General features: G+C 37.1%; 1 protein-coding gene across 1 annotated transcript in view; it reads left to right on the top strand.

Moving 5' to 3' along the window:
• Positions 1–13,749, top strand: part of rgs7bp.L (regulator of G-protein signaling 7 binding protein L homeolog) — a 40,637-nt gene extending 26,888 nt beyond the window's left edge. Inside the window, exons 3-6 of the mRNA XM_018265813.2 lie at positions 1,336–1,466; positions 7,341–7,488; positions 9,222–9,292; positions 12,745–13,749. Of these exons, the coding sequence (XP_018121302.1) occupies positions 1,336–1,466; positions 7,341–7,488; positions 9,222–9,292; positions 12,745–12,836 (442 nt within the window). The 3' untranslated portion in view covers positions 12,837–13,749. The remainder of the gene's footprint in view (positions 1–1,335; positions 1,467–7,340; positions 7,489–9,221; positions 9,293–12,744) is intronic.
• Positions 13,750–15,447: the final 1,698 nt, after the last annotated feature.

Raw genomic sequence — 15,447 nt, 5'->3', positions numbered from 1 at the left:
ACATCTGAAAAACATTTGCTACTGGAATAATACAACTGATTTTCTTTTGCATGGCAGGAGGCAGCTGCAGAAAGTTAAGAGCACCATCTAGTGGTTAATATTGTTCTGTTATCTGTATAAATCACCATCTATATCCCATTACAATAGAAATGTGTGCAATGGCAGATACGTTATGTTTGTATTTTATTTAGCACTGTAAAACCTTGCATTGTGCTCTTACGATGAATTGAATAAATATACAAATATATCTTACATTTGTGATTTCACTTATTTTATAAGGTTGAGAGAACCCTATATTACATGGGGTCTAAAAGTACAAGGCCGTGGAACCATAAACATTCTAATATATATTTTATCCATCATTTTACACTTGTTCTAGCACTATGATAATAGAGAAGGTAAATCACTACTGGTTATGTATAAGAAGAGGTGCAACATGTATAAATTGCCTCTTGATCCGGAGGGATTTTTTTCATGTACAGGTATGAGATCTGTTATCCGAAAAGCTCCTAATTATGGGAAGGCCATCTCCCATAGACTCCATTTTAAACAAATAATTTAAATTTGAAAAATAATTATTTCTGTAATAATAAAATGGTAGCTTGTACTTGATCCCAACTAAGATATAATTAATCCTTATTGGAAGCAAAACAATAATTTTGGATTTATTTAGTGTTTAAATTATATTTTAGTAGACTTAAGGCATGGAGATCCAAATTACTGAAATATCCCTTATCTGGAAAACCCTAGGCCCCAAGCATTCTGAATAACAGGTCCCATACCTGGTTATTTGTGGAAAAAAAATGGTTATTTATCAATTTAATCCATTTATCAACCAAACTAGAATACACAATTTGACCTTATTTATTATTTAAAAAGTTTGATTTGACAGGATCGGGGGAAAACTCGATAAAATTGAGCACAAACCCAAATTGTTCTATTTCTTCTGGCTTTTTCCTGAAAAAGTCAGAATTTTGGGGATTTTTAGTCATATTTACAGGCTAAATCCAGCGCAGACCACAGAAAATTCCAAATAGTATAGGGACCTCTCCCATTGACTTATATACAACCTCGGTAGGTCTGAGATGGCGGATTTTCAGATTCTGACTTTTTCCATCCTCCATCCTCAGGTTATATTAAATCTCAAAAAAAAGTTTTTCCCCCACTAAAAATGTGTATTTTATAGTAAATAAAAACTAGAATATTTTTAGTTTTTGGCATTCAGATATATATATATATTAAAGGATGTTGGGTGGAACCCAGGCTTGGTGAATGTGCGTAGAATGATTGTTATTTGCTATTGTAACTGGTGCTGATCATTTTTATCGATTTCAGACCAGAAGATGGAGAGATCCACCCAGAGATCTGCAGACTTTACATCCAGCTGCAGTGCTGCCTAGAGATGTACACCACGGAAATGCTGAAATCCATGTGCCTGTTAGGGTCTCTTCAGCATCAGCGGAAAGGTTTGTTACTGACCAGGGCTTTGTACTTTAAAGTGTCCAGTGATATAGTTTGTGCCTTTAAAGGAACAGTAACACAAAAAAAATTAAAATACTGTTGCTCTGCACAGGGTTGGACTGGGCCGGCAGGACACTGGGAAAAAACCCGGTGGTGCCACGGCTCCTTTGGGCCGGGTACTTTTAGTACGATATTCTGAAACAATTTGCAATTGGTTTTCATTTTTTTATTATTTGTGTTTTTTCAGTTGTTTAGGTTTTTATTCAGCAACTCTCCGGGTTGCAATTTCAGCAATCTGGTTGCTAGAGTCCAAATGACCCTAGCAACCATGCACTGATGTGAATAAGAGACTGGGATATGAATAAGAGAGACTGAATAGAAAGGCGAGTAAAAAAAAATAGCAATAACAATAAATGTGTAGCCTTACAGAGCATTTGCTTTTTAGATGGGGTCAGTGACCCCCATTTGAAAGCTGGAAAGAATCAAAAGAAGAAGGCAAATAATTCAAAAACTATACAAAAGAAAAAACAAAGACCAATTGAAAAGTTGCTTAGAATTAGTCATTCCATAACATACCAACGTTAACTTAAAGGTGAACCACCGCTTTAAAACACTTTAATTTTTTTGATGTTACTGTTCCTTTAACACTTTCTGCATCACTCTCGTCATATGCTCTGATTATAGATAAAGAGACCAAAATGCGGGAGGACCTATTTATCCAAATTTGAATTTGTCATTTTTTTTTTACAATTTGTATAAACTTAAATGTTTTTGAAACCATAATTCGAAGTTGTGACTTTAAGCACAAAAAAAATTGAATTGTTTCAAAAATGTATATTGGAGCATTGATAAATCAACCCCTTAGAAACACTGCACGTTTTCTGTCTATGTGGTTACTAATTATTTTAAATTATTTTTGTTCTCTCTGTAATAATAAAACAGCACCTTATACTTAATGGTAACTAAGCTCCATGAATCCATAGTGGTGGGAAAACAATCCTATTGGGTTTACCTGTTTAAATAATTTTTTTAGCAGACTTAAGGAATGCAGATCTGAATTACAGAAAGATCCCCAGGTCCCGAGCATTCTGGATAATAGATTCCATACCTGTATATCCATTAGTCCTGTATATCATGGGTTGTGTATTATACTGGATCTAAACCCAAAAAGTAAAGTGATGAACAGTTACTCAGTGTGCTTCTCTCTGAGTAAGTGAATAAGTAATAAGTGAATGTAAAATCGATGATAGTGTTATTCTAAGCACTTTGTATATTTTGTACATTTACATTCATAATTTATTTTATTTTTATCCCAAGATATTAAGGGATACATGTACTGTTAATATAAATGAATTTTGTTACAACAGCCCCACCTGCTGTTCATTTTCTGACCATTCTGTCCACCAAGTAGTCAAGGACTTTGTCAGGAGAAAGAAAGAGGCTGCTCTGATGTTCTCCTGCTTAGGGAAGATTTGAGAAAGATTCTTTCTCCTAAGCAGAAGAACATCAGAGCAGCCTCTATGTTTCTCCTGACAATGTCCTTGACTACTTGGTGGTCAGAATGGTGGGAAAATGACCAGCAGGTGGGGCTGTTGTAACAAAATTCATTCATATTAACAGCACATGTATCCCTTAATATCCTGGGATAAAAACAAAATAAAAAATGAATGTAAATTACAAAAGTGCTTAGAATAGCCCCCTCATCAATTTTACATTCACTTATTTAAGGTGCTTATTTCGTTTTCTCATTTTTCATATTTGCATGATCAGATTCAGATTGCTAATAACAAGCTTTTAGTTCTTCGACAACCCTAGGCCCATTTATTAAAGGTCGAATTTTAGTGGTATTAGAGCTTTTTGAAACCACAATTGAAAAAAATCATGAATGCCATTAAAGTTATTAAAGATCCGAATAAAAAAATATGAACAAAAATAGCTGTTTTGTAAACCACACATTTTTTCGTGAAAGAGCTTTCATAAATCTCCCCTAAATCTCATTTGCCAGTTTTCTGCAATTATAATTAATTTTGTGGATCACATACAGGGACAACTTGCAGTGCGCTGCACTCTAAGCATTCTGTTTTCCTTTTCTTTCATATATTTTTCTGAAATGCACTTTAATTGCATTTCATTTTGGAAATGGACGGGGCCTAATCATAAAAAACATCACTGTGTTTGTATCCACTGTAGTGGGGTGAATAAAAGTGACATGCTTCTCTATACAATAATGTGTGAGCACCCTCATAGAATAGCAAGTCACATTTGTGAGTTTAGTTTCATTTAGGGGCACATTTATCTAGGGTCGAATATCGAGGGTTAATTAACCCTCGATATTTGACTGCCGAATTGAAATTCTTCTACTTCAAATATCGAAGTCGAAGGATTTAGCGCAATTCGTTTCGATCGAACGATCGAAGGAATAATCATTCGATCGAACAATTAAATCCTTTGAATCGAATGATTCGAAGGATTTTAATCCATCGATCAACCGAAATTCCTTCGATCAAAAAAACCTTGTAAAGCCTATGGGGACCTTCCCCATAGGCTAACATTGGCCTCGGTAGGTTTTAGGTGGCGAACTAGGGGGTCGAAGTTTTTTTTAAAGAGACAGTACTTCGACTATCGAATAGTCGAACGATTTTTAGTACGAATTATTCAATTGGTAGTCGAAGGTCATAGTTGAAGGTCGAAGTAGCCAAAAAAACCATAAGAAATTCGAAGTTTTTTTCCTCTATTTTCCTCTATTCCTTCACTCGAGCTTAGTCAATGGGCCCCTTAAAGTTTCTTTCAAATACAGGTATGAGACCTGATATCTAAAAATGCTCAGGAACTGGGGTTTTCTGTATAAGGGCTCTTTCTGTAATTTGGATCTCTATACCTTAAGCCTGCTAATAAAATAATGTAAACAATAATTCTCAATAGGATTGCTTTACCTTCAAGAAGATTTATATCTTAGTTTGGATCAAGTACGATGAACTCATTTATTATTACAGAGAACAGGGAAATAATTATTAGAAATTTGAATTATTTAATGAAAATAGAGTCTATGGGAGACAACCTTCCTGTAATTCAGATCTCTCTGGATAACGGTTTTCCGGATAACGGACCTGTAGTTGGTTGCTGTTCTTAAAAAGATGGAAAGGAGAAAATGTAGAGCTAATCAGAAAGAAAGGGGTGGAAAAAGTAAGGAGGTTAAAGCAGAATGAGAAATTACATTTTGAGCTGAAAAAAAGGGCCCATTTAATGAAAACCTACATGGGTTTCCTAACTCATGCTGGGTGTCGTGCCAAAAAACAGGCTTTTGGAAAGAAGAAAAGCTTTGGCACTTAAAAGCTTCCAAAGTTTTTCTTAGAAACTTATGAAGTGGAGTTCATTCTGTATTCACCAGTGTCTGCATTGAAACCCCTCTGAATTCTCTTGGGGTGGCTATGTACCAGCTTTGCTCAGGCTCATGAGTGATTGTGGCCCCTTCTTTCACTCATTTTTAGTTGGATGACACTTCTCGAAATAATGCCTCAGACTCTCAGCTGAATTGAGAACAAGGCTTTGACTGGGCTTTTATACCACATTCACCTCCCTTTTTGTTCACTGAAAATCTGATTTTGAGTTTCATTGCATAAAAATATCGCAGAGAACAAAATGTTAGCGTAAGATTTATTATTGAATTGAATGAGAGTTGGTCTGAATACTTTGTTCAAGGCAGAGAATTTGTCAGTTTTTGCCGAGAATGAGTTCATTGATCAGAGCTGCAAATGTAAAATGGCATGCTGGGGAATATAAAAAGTACCGGCACGGTAATTGAAAGCACGTCGGAGCACTTCAATGTGTTCTTTTACCTTCATTGGTGTCAAAATGTGCACTGGGTCATGGTGCCATCGTTTTCTATAGTCCGTGAGAAGCAGTAATAGAAGAAACAGCCTTTTATTCATTTGTGCAGGGAAGAAACCAAAGGGAACTAAAAAGCAACTTTAATGCACTTTGTAGCGGCAAAAAAGCACAGCCTAACTACTTTTGTGGATTTGTTCTATTTCCCATTATACATGACGCATACACTTTGTTAAATATAGAGGATGCACTGGTTTTGACATAACAGTTTTACTAAGTTGCAGAGTGTTAGATCAGCCCTGGGAGAGGCACTACATTTTCATAATGTACTGTGGTAGTTCATTCAGGATGTTCTTTACCTTTTGGAGATGATATATGACTGTAATTCAAACCATCCAGTCTAATCTGAATCAAAGAAATAAAGCAGGGATTAGGGAAAGAAGATAAGTGATTAGTACTTTTGGCCTTTATTGAATAAACCCCTAAGAATCCAAGATTCCTATTGGCAGGGCTGTATCTTTGGTCTTTGCTGCCCTAGGCACTAACCCGGTCTGACTACAGCATACGGGACTGCAACTTCAGGGGCCTGTGATGCAGATAGTCCAACCTCACACCACTCCCCCCACAAGTGTGCATGCCTCTGTGTACTTCCATCCATGGTGGAGAGGGGGCCTGCAGAAGCCCATGAAGGCCGACACTGGGCACCAGACTCAAAAAGGCCTCCGCAGCCTGGAGAATGGCTGCCCCCCATCTCTGCCATCTGCATTTTATTTTTTCTTATATAAAAGCACCTGAGGGCCACACTCCTAAGGCTGCCATCCTAGGCATGGACCTTCCAGTGCCTGTATAGAAATTCCCTGTCTATGGAGGAAGGTTGGGGGATAAAGGAGAGAAAAGAACCTGATACAAACCCCTGTGTACTTATGGAACTGCTGAATCTTCCCAAATTGTGATGTGCGGGTCGGCAAAATCCGACCTTACCTCAGCCTACGCCCGACTTCCGGGCTCCACGTCCATCCTACTCCAACGATGATGTGACAAAAGGGGTGGGGCGAGCAGGCGCGCGTCTATAAAAAAGGAAGCCAGAAGTCAGAAGTCTGCAGTTCAAGGTGGCAGCAGGGAGAGCTCAACCTGGACCTGCCTACCACCCATAAATGGGGGTGCAAGGTCAGTCCGAACCAGCCTGTGGGTATCGGGCCAGCCCACGCATCACTTACGTGAAACACTTAAGTGTATCTATCTGACTTTTCTACAAATGTACTCATTCTGGTTTTTCGTTAAATGATGAATGGATACATTTAGCAGATGTTTCTATATATATATATATATATATATATATATATATATATATATATATATATATATATATATAGTCAACTACAAGATACTGCTACTAAAAAATGCCTTACCCTTTAAACAACACAGGGATTGTTTGTCCATACATTGCAATATGGCCAGCTTGGATATATTGCAATGTATGGACAACCAATCCCTGTGTTGTTTAAAGGATAAGGCATTTTTTAGTAGCAGTATGCACAAAATGTCTCTGTCTTAAATATATTGATAATGGGTTGAGTGCAGAGGAATCTTGTAGTTGACTATATGTATTTTGTGGTCACACCCTCATTGCACCCCCGCCTAATGGTTTTAAAAAATAGTGGTGAGCACAACTTTCCCTTGTTTGTTATATATATATATATATATATATATATATATATATATATATATATATATATACAGTATATTAGGGATGCCCAGAATCCTGGATTCAGTTTGGGATTTGGTCACGATTCTGCCTTTTTTAGCAGGATTTGGCCAAGTGCCTGGACGATCCGAATCCAAAAAATCACGTAACTTTTCGTCACACAAACAAGGAAGTCAATCTTTCACAAAGGATTTGGGATAATAGACAAGTATTGTATTATTAAAATTTGTAAAATTTTGTGTCGACTTTTGGGCCTAATTGGTGTGGTTTTTGTTTTGGTGTATGGTGACCTTCCTTGGAATACAATATAAAAAAACTTGTTAACTAAAATATTTTCTTTCTTTTTAAGGGAAGGAACCCTGTGTAGGCCCCAGGATTATAGATTACAAACCTGAAGAAAGTTCAGATATTCCAATTTTAGAAGACACCTCCTCATCACTAACAGATATGCAGCAGCACTGCTGGCAGGTTTCCACAGATATTGAAAATACAGAAAGGTAAGGAATCTGATCTCAGTCGAGCATTTACATCTCTGTTGGTTCTGTACTATACACTATATTTATAACACTACATATATTGGGAGTAAATAATGCCCAGTCTTCATTTAAAAAAAAATGCACTCAATAATGATAATTTATAACCATGCAAAGTGCTTGCACTCCAAAATTGGGGCACATAAAACATGGATTTCACTTTAGTAAATGTGCCCCAAGAAGAGAAAACTAAAAATCAATAACATGGCATGTGTTACTTTGAGCAGCCAAAGTGACCCAGGGTAAACTATATACACACATTTTCAACAATATTAAAAAGGCAAGAAAAGCAGAATTGATTGGGTAGAGGAGCCCTGTCTGCATGGAGTAAATTCCACTTAAAGGGGTCGTTCACCTTTAAGTTAACTTTTAGTATGCAACTTTTCAATTGATCTTCGTTATTGCATTATTTGACTCTTTCCAGATTTCAAATGGGGGTCACTGACCCCATCTAAAAAACAAATGCTCTGTAAGGCTACCAATTTATAGTAGTCATATTCCAGTCTCTTGATCAAATCAGAGCATGGTTGCTGGGGTAATTTGGACCCTAGCAACCAGTCTGTTGAAATTGCAAACTGTAGAGCTGCTGAAAAAAACGTAAATAATAAAAAATTAAACCCAATTGCAAATTGTCTGAGAATATCCCTCTCTACATCATACTGAAAGGTAATGCGACGGTAAACAACCGTAAAAGAACAGTAACACCAAAAATTTAAAGTGTATTGAAAATAATGAAAATATAATGTAGTGTTGTGCTACACTAGTACAACTGGTGTGTTTGCTTCATAAACTCTACCATAGTTTATATAAACAAGCTGCTGTACAGCCATGGGGGCAGCCATTCAAAGCTAAAAAAGGAGAAAAGGCACAGGATACACAGCAGATAACAGATAAGCTCTGTAGTATACAATGGGATTCTTAGGAACTGATCTGTTATCTACTGTGTATCCTGTTCTTGATTGACTGCCTCCATGGCTCCACAGCAACTTGTTTATATGAACTATAGTAGAGTTTCTGAAGCAAACACACCAGTTTTACCAGTGCAGGGCAACACGGTACATTATGGTGTCATTCCTTGAACACACTTTCATTTTTTGAGGTTACTGTTCCATGAACCAGCAATGTAAATGCCTAAACTTAACAGTGATATGACTGTGGATAAGTGCAAGACTTCAATTCCCTTAAAAGGGGTTAGATAATTGCCCGGCTAACAAATACTGTAGTCTATGATATTGATAGCGTTATGTAATAACATGCAATAATATGCCCAATGCTGGAATCATACTTCAACAAGATCGGAGGCATATTGATGCTTGAGGCAAGGTGCAAAAAAAAAGGGGCAGCAATTGGCTATTTTTTTTTTTTTTCGCACTGTGTGGGGCATGTGAATGGATTGATGAGAGTGGTGTTCAGGGGGGGCATGAGTGTGCTGCCCCCATCTGCTCCTAAAATACACATCATTTACATGCACAAGGTAAGGAGCATCAGGAGGCGGTCAGAACTGGGCAATGCTGCACCTCCTGATACGACTCTGCGCTGAGCACCAGATTCTTGTTCAGGCTCTCAGTACAGAGACCAGTAACCTCATAGCAATGAAGAAAGCCAATGAAGTGCCTCTAGCTGTCGGATTATCAGCAGTGACCCCGGGTATTCAGCAACCGGAATTCTAAGCAAAGTTATTCTATTTTTATCCTCAGAGATATGCGAGAAATGAAAAACCTTCTAAGCAAACTCAGGGAGACCATGCCACTGCCATTAAAAAATCAAGGTAAGCCTTTTTATCTTATTATTTACTCCTTTTCTCCCTTCCCTTTGCCCCTGTTGCTTAAAACAAAAACGCACATACTGGGGAAACCAGCCAAACTTGTTATACATGCTCTTTTTCCATGATGGTGCCATATAATCTCTATAACTGCCCATTGAGGACTAGCGGAGCTGAGAACAACCATACGGATGTATAGTAGACATATTTTGCCGCAAGTACTTTTAATGAAAGTGGCTTTATGCACAACTGACTGCAGGAAAGTTGCGAGGGCCACAACTGCACTTGCAGATGTACTTGAGACCTCTTTGGTTTGCTGTGTAACTGTGTTTGTAATTATAACATTGTGTAATGATTTTTTTTGCTGCGTCTTGCTACTTTTTTACAGTCGGGTTTTCAGTATCGTTGACGTCATTGATTCAATGGACTTTGCCAAGACATGTAACCTTGGCACCTTAGTGGTGTAAAGAAAATGATATAAGTACACACTGTCAGGGGGCCTATCGGCTCCCAGCGGGAGTAGTCCGGACCAAGGAGGAAGCCCAGGGGTCGAAGTCCAAGTTTTCAGTACAGATAGGGTTCAAGAGTTGTCTTAATCAATATCCAGGCAGACGTTCAAAAAGTCAGGCAGATAAAAAGCAAAGTCAATAAACAGGCACAGTCAAAGTCCAGAAAACAGTTCAACAGGAATAATAAAGCACCCAGGAATGTTCAAAACAAAACCTACGATCGGGCATTGAACTGGCACCCTGGACGTCCTTTCATTTTGAATTTGGCGCTGGTCCGTGTGACGTCCCTGCTAACCACGTAGAGATCGTGGGAGCCGCCATCTTGGATCCGACGAGGAAGAGGCATGCCATCGGGCAGTCGTTACACACACGTGTTGGCATTAGTAGTTTTACAATAGGCTCATGAAGCTTTTGCATATGAATTTAATAGTTACCCAACAGAACCCATAGTTACCATCTGAAATTCAAATCAGCACTTTTCACACTTTTTAATTCAAGCACCACCATGGAAGTCCAATCTTTGGTCAAGGCCTCTTTTGCAATATAACAAGTTTTTAGATATCATTGGGGGTATCGGTCTTCCGCCACAGTTCCAACGCCACAGCTTTCACCCCAGAGTTCACCCTAACTGAACTTTAAGCTGGGCTTTCAGGTGTATCTAGAAGAACAAATGGGCAATCCCCTGGTGAGGGCAACCACCACGGTTTGGGAACCAATGGTTTAGATCATAAATCCCGGCCCATGTGACAAATATAAACATATTTATAAGAAAAAAATAATACAGCCTATGATAAAACATTCCGTACAACTTTGGTTCATGTTTATGTCAATAACAACCTCACTTCAAGAGTCGATCACAGAGACATTTGTTTAATTAAATGGGAATCTCAGAGGGTCCCGTGTGTTTCTCAGTTTGTCTGTGTTTGGTGGATGTTGGCATGCTCCTCTTGGCACATTAAATCATTTTGAAGTTATTTTACTGATGTCCCTGCAGTTCAGACATTGACTATTTGACCTCTTCGGAATTCACACATCAAAGTGCTAACTGTCAGATGTCTTTTATAGCTGACACTGCGAACTGGCACTCAGCCTATTCTGACTCACCAGTCTATCTGCCTTCGTTATCGGGGGTGTAACTACAGCAGACCCTGTGACTGCAGGGGGGCCCAGGAGGTATAGGGGGCCCCATAAGGCTCTAATTCATATACAGTTTTAATAAATATTGGTAAAACAGGGCAACCTCTGAATAAGCTGGGGGCCCTAAAATGAATTTGCTGTGGGGCCCAGTAACATCTAGTTACGTCACTGTTTGTTATAACTTCAAACCAATGGCCCTGTGGTAACGTTTGTACTTATTTGGGATGATGTTAGTCTCACCTTTTTGCCATGATTATGGCTGATAAGTGCCAGAAAATATTCGGCTTGAAAGTGAAATGAAACAAAAGAAGGATAACAGAGAATACCAACCCTGACTATATCTTCTTATCCAGGCTGAGTATTTTATATGTAACTACAGCCATGATCAAAAGGGAGGCCTATTTAAGAAAAAGCAAGAAAAGTATTGCTCGTCAGTGCTCCTACCTGGTAGTCTTCTGATTAAAATATATTCTAAGGACAATGACACACTGAGCTATTCTTTTGACATTACTGAATACTTACTCTGGCTTCCCTTGGTCTTATTCTACACCAATTTGAATTCCAATACCATCTTTATGCAGATAACACTTGAAACCAACTGTCTGCTCCCGGGCTGTCCCCTTCTCCACCCTCTCATCACCTAAGTCACTGATTGCCTTTCTGCATCTCACAACCAAATCAATTGCTTTTCCTCTGTCATTCTCCCCAATCCCATAGCTTTCACTCAGTTAATATCTCATCATATGTAACAGGTTTACTGCCTAGAAAATAAGTGAGGATATAAGACTTGATGGCTGTGAGTAGTGTGAAACGTCGCTTATCCAAGTGTTGCAAATAAAGGCATTTTTATTCATAATGTATAAAGACTGGAGTGACTGGATGTCTAACATAATAGCCAAAACCACAACTTCACAAGCTCTCTTGATTTCCACTGATGGTTTACCAGGCAGTAACCAATTTGCACAACCTATCACATCTGCATAATCTATTTATCCAAATGTATCCAAATTTTCTAGTCACCTGTTTAAAAGCAAACATCTCATTGGTTGATATGGGTTACTGCTCCTGGGCAAACGTAGTGACTTTTATTACATATGGGGGTATGAGCTTAATTTGTCATTCTTAGTAACCTTAGTTTCCCAGAAAGAAAATATTACAACTTGACTATTTTATAATATGTTTCTTTGAAATATATGTAATATACAGTATATATTATTATTGTTGAGAAATTAAGCAAAATGTAAGACTGATAAATACTGTAAATCGCTTGAAGACAGAATTAATGGGTGCTTTACGTCAAGGCCTATTTATCAAAGGTCAGATTTTAAAGTTTTTGAAATCACGACTAAACTCGCTTTCTCTAAAACTATAAATGTCATTAAAACTTACAAATAAAAACATCCTGAACGGAAAATAATGCTCTAAAAAATACCTCAAAAAATCTGAGTTTTTTGGACAATTCCTAGCAAAAAAAATAAAAAATCAGAAAGCCCAGAAAAGTCGAAATTGATTAAAAACGGTCCAATAGGACCAGCACAGCTCTCATTGATTTCTATGGGACCTTCGACAACTTTTAAAGTTTTGTATTAGTGGTTTTGTGGTTCTTAATAAATCTCAAATTTTTAGAGCTTTTTAAAAAAAAATAGGAAAGCCATGAATTTTCGGAGATTTGGGGGAAAAAGACAAAATTTGATTGTTTGTTAACGGGTCCCGTAATGTTACTATGTTTGATAGAATATCTAGGAAGGTTAGAAGTTTGATATGGTGGCACCAACAGCATTGACTGATATACTTATTTGTTTTCAATTACAGATGATAGTAGCCTCCTAAATTTAACACCATTTCCACTGGTGAGAAGAAGGAAGAGAAGATTCTTTGGATTGTGTTGCCTCGTCTCAAGCTAAACCCATGGAAGCCATTCTTTTAACAAAAACATCCATAAACTGACCTAATCCTTCATGGAAGGTTATCCATAGTTCTATGTTGCCTACATTGCCTTAGAGCAAATCTGGTACTGTTACTTTGAGATTATTGGCATCAGTGTACAAGAACAAGACTGACTTATGACTCAAGCATCAACTTAAAAAGCATTACTAACAATATTAGCATGCTGTAAAAAAAACAAATACCTGTTCTTGAGTATAAGAGATAACAGGGGCACTGGATTTTCACTGCTCAAGTTTTCTTAACGTTCTCGCCAGAGAAGAATTCTTCCGAAACATCAGCATCGGAGGCAAAATATGCAAAATGCTTTGTTGATATTTAAGTGTTGTACTATAGGAATACCACTTCAGCAGCATCGCAACAAAGTCTGGACATGAAACACAGAGTAAGAAATTATAGTTTACATATTGTCTAATGTGAACTAGGGCCATGAACTAACACCAATGACATTCCTTTATTTTGTATCTTCATATTATTTTGTACCATTCATATTCAGTCTTCCACAACACAACAGAATTTTGTTTCTGAGACCTCAGCCAAGTTTGTTAAGCAGTGACTATGTAATAAAATGTATGGCTTGTACATATGTTGTAGACATGATGATGACCATCAGTATTTTCACTGACCTCCAAATAGTGTGATTTTCACAATTTTGCGAACATAATATAGTAATGTATGTATGAAACTATACTATACATTTTTCCCTAAGGTGTATCCTTAAACATAGTAAGACCAATTCTATCATGTATTACCACGGAAAGTTGAAGCATGGTGTCTACACGTTGACATGTTGTTAAAAATAATAAGGCATGAAATTAGTTCAGATTGTAATATATTCCATATTTTACATTGTTAATAAAATGTTTTAGTTAAGTCTGTCTGAATTTTTCTTTCACCAAAATTGTACCAACATTTTTTCCTGAAAAATGTTATCAATCGCAATTACTACAGTCTTAGGGGGTTATTTACTAAAATCTGATTTTGTCTCATTTTTTAAATAAAAAAAGCTCGACCAAACTCCCATCTACAATTTTGCCTTATTTATCATTAAAATAACTTGAAAAAAATCGGATCAAGAAAAAACCTGAATTGTACAATTTTTTCAGACTTTTCTCCCAAATCGTTAAATTTTTTCTAGTTATTGCCTGAAAACCCCAGTTGGATTATCAGGCTAAACCCAGACCTCAACAGGTTTTAGATGGAGGATTTTTGGATTTTGACTTTTTGTGGTATCATGGTATAATAAATTTAGAAAAATTCAAGGTTTTTTTTCAATGAAAAATTTGAGTTTTTGCCACAAAAAGCCAGACCAGAAAAAAATCGAGTTTAAGTAATTAACCCCCTTAATAACAAGAAGTAAAAATGCATTTTGTGGCATGAACAAAACTATTCATTTTATAAGGACTAAGGATATAAAACACAATTAAAGAAATTGGTTGTATCTAACAGAGTTGCCCTCTTTTCAAAAGGAATATCCAGTTATTTACCTTAAATTCATACATTAAGGGACCTATTTATGAGGGATGCATCGAATCCAGTATTTCGAGAAAGATCTGTCCAAATACTGAACCAAATCCGAATCCTAATTTGCATATGCAAATTAGGGGTGGGAAGGGGAAGACATTTTTAACTTCCTTGTTTTGTGAAAAAAGGTAACGTGTTTTCCCTCCCTGTCCCTAATTTGCATATGCAAATTAGGATTTGCATTTGGTTCAACCTGGCAGAAGGATGCGGCTGAATCAGAATCTTGCTGAAAAAGGCAGGATCCTGGATTTGGTGCAGCGCTACTATTTATCATAAGTGGGATTTTAGTGGTATTAGAGGTTTTTAAAAACCACGACTAAACTCACAAACTCTAAGGGGTATTTATTAAGGGTCAAGTTGTGTTTTCCACAAAAAATTCAAGTTTTCAAGGTTATTTTTGTCTCAGAAATCGATTTTTCGGTGGGTTTTGCTCAAGTGATTCAAGTTTTTTTTCGCCACAAACTAAATCAATTTGAGTTTTCAGGTTGTTAACCCCAAACTCACTGATTCAAGGTTTTTCTTAAATTAGAAACCATTTGAGTTGATGAAATCTCATGGTATTTATTAAAAGTTCCAAATAAAACAAGTATGAATGAAAAATGACAGTGAACAATGCACTAAACAATATGAATTCCTCGAAACCTCTAAAAATTTGAGTTTTTCTGACAATTTCTAAAAAAAAAAATCTGAAAACCTCTTAAAGTCCTAAGGGATTTAAAATGGTCTAATAGGACCAGTGCAGCTCCTATTGACTTCTATAGGACCTTGACAACTTTTATCTGGCAAAGTTTTGTATTAGAGGGTTTTTGTGGTTTTTTACACAAAATAAATTTCACATTTTTAGAGCATTAAAAAAAATGGAAAACCACAAATTTTTAGAGATTCATAGAAAAAAAACTAAATTTGATTTATAAATCTCAGCTGTTATTTCTTGACTGCCCCACCTCTATGCCTTAGACCAGTGGTCCCCAACCAGTAGCTAGTGAGTAACATGTTGCTCTCCGACCCCTAGGATGTTGCTCCCAGTGGCCTCAAAGCAGGTGCTTA

This window comes from Xenopus laevis, chromosome 1L (genome assembly GCF_017654675.1).
Source record: "Xenopus laevis strain J_2021 chromosome 1L, Xenopus_laevis_v10.1, whole genome shotgun sequence".
NCBI lineage: Eukaryota > Metazoa > Chordata > Amphibia > Anura > Pipidae > Xenopus > Xenopus laevis.
Note: the sequence above shows the minus strand (reverse complement) of the source record. Positions and strands in the feature narration are given on the sequence as shown.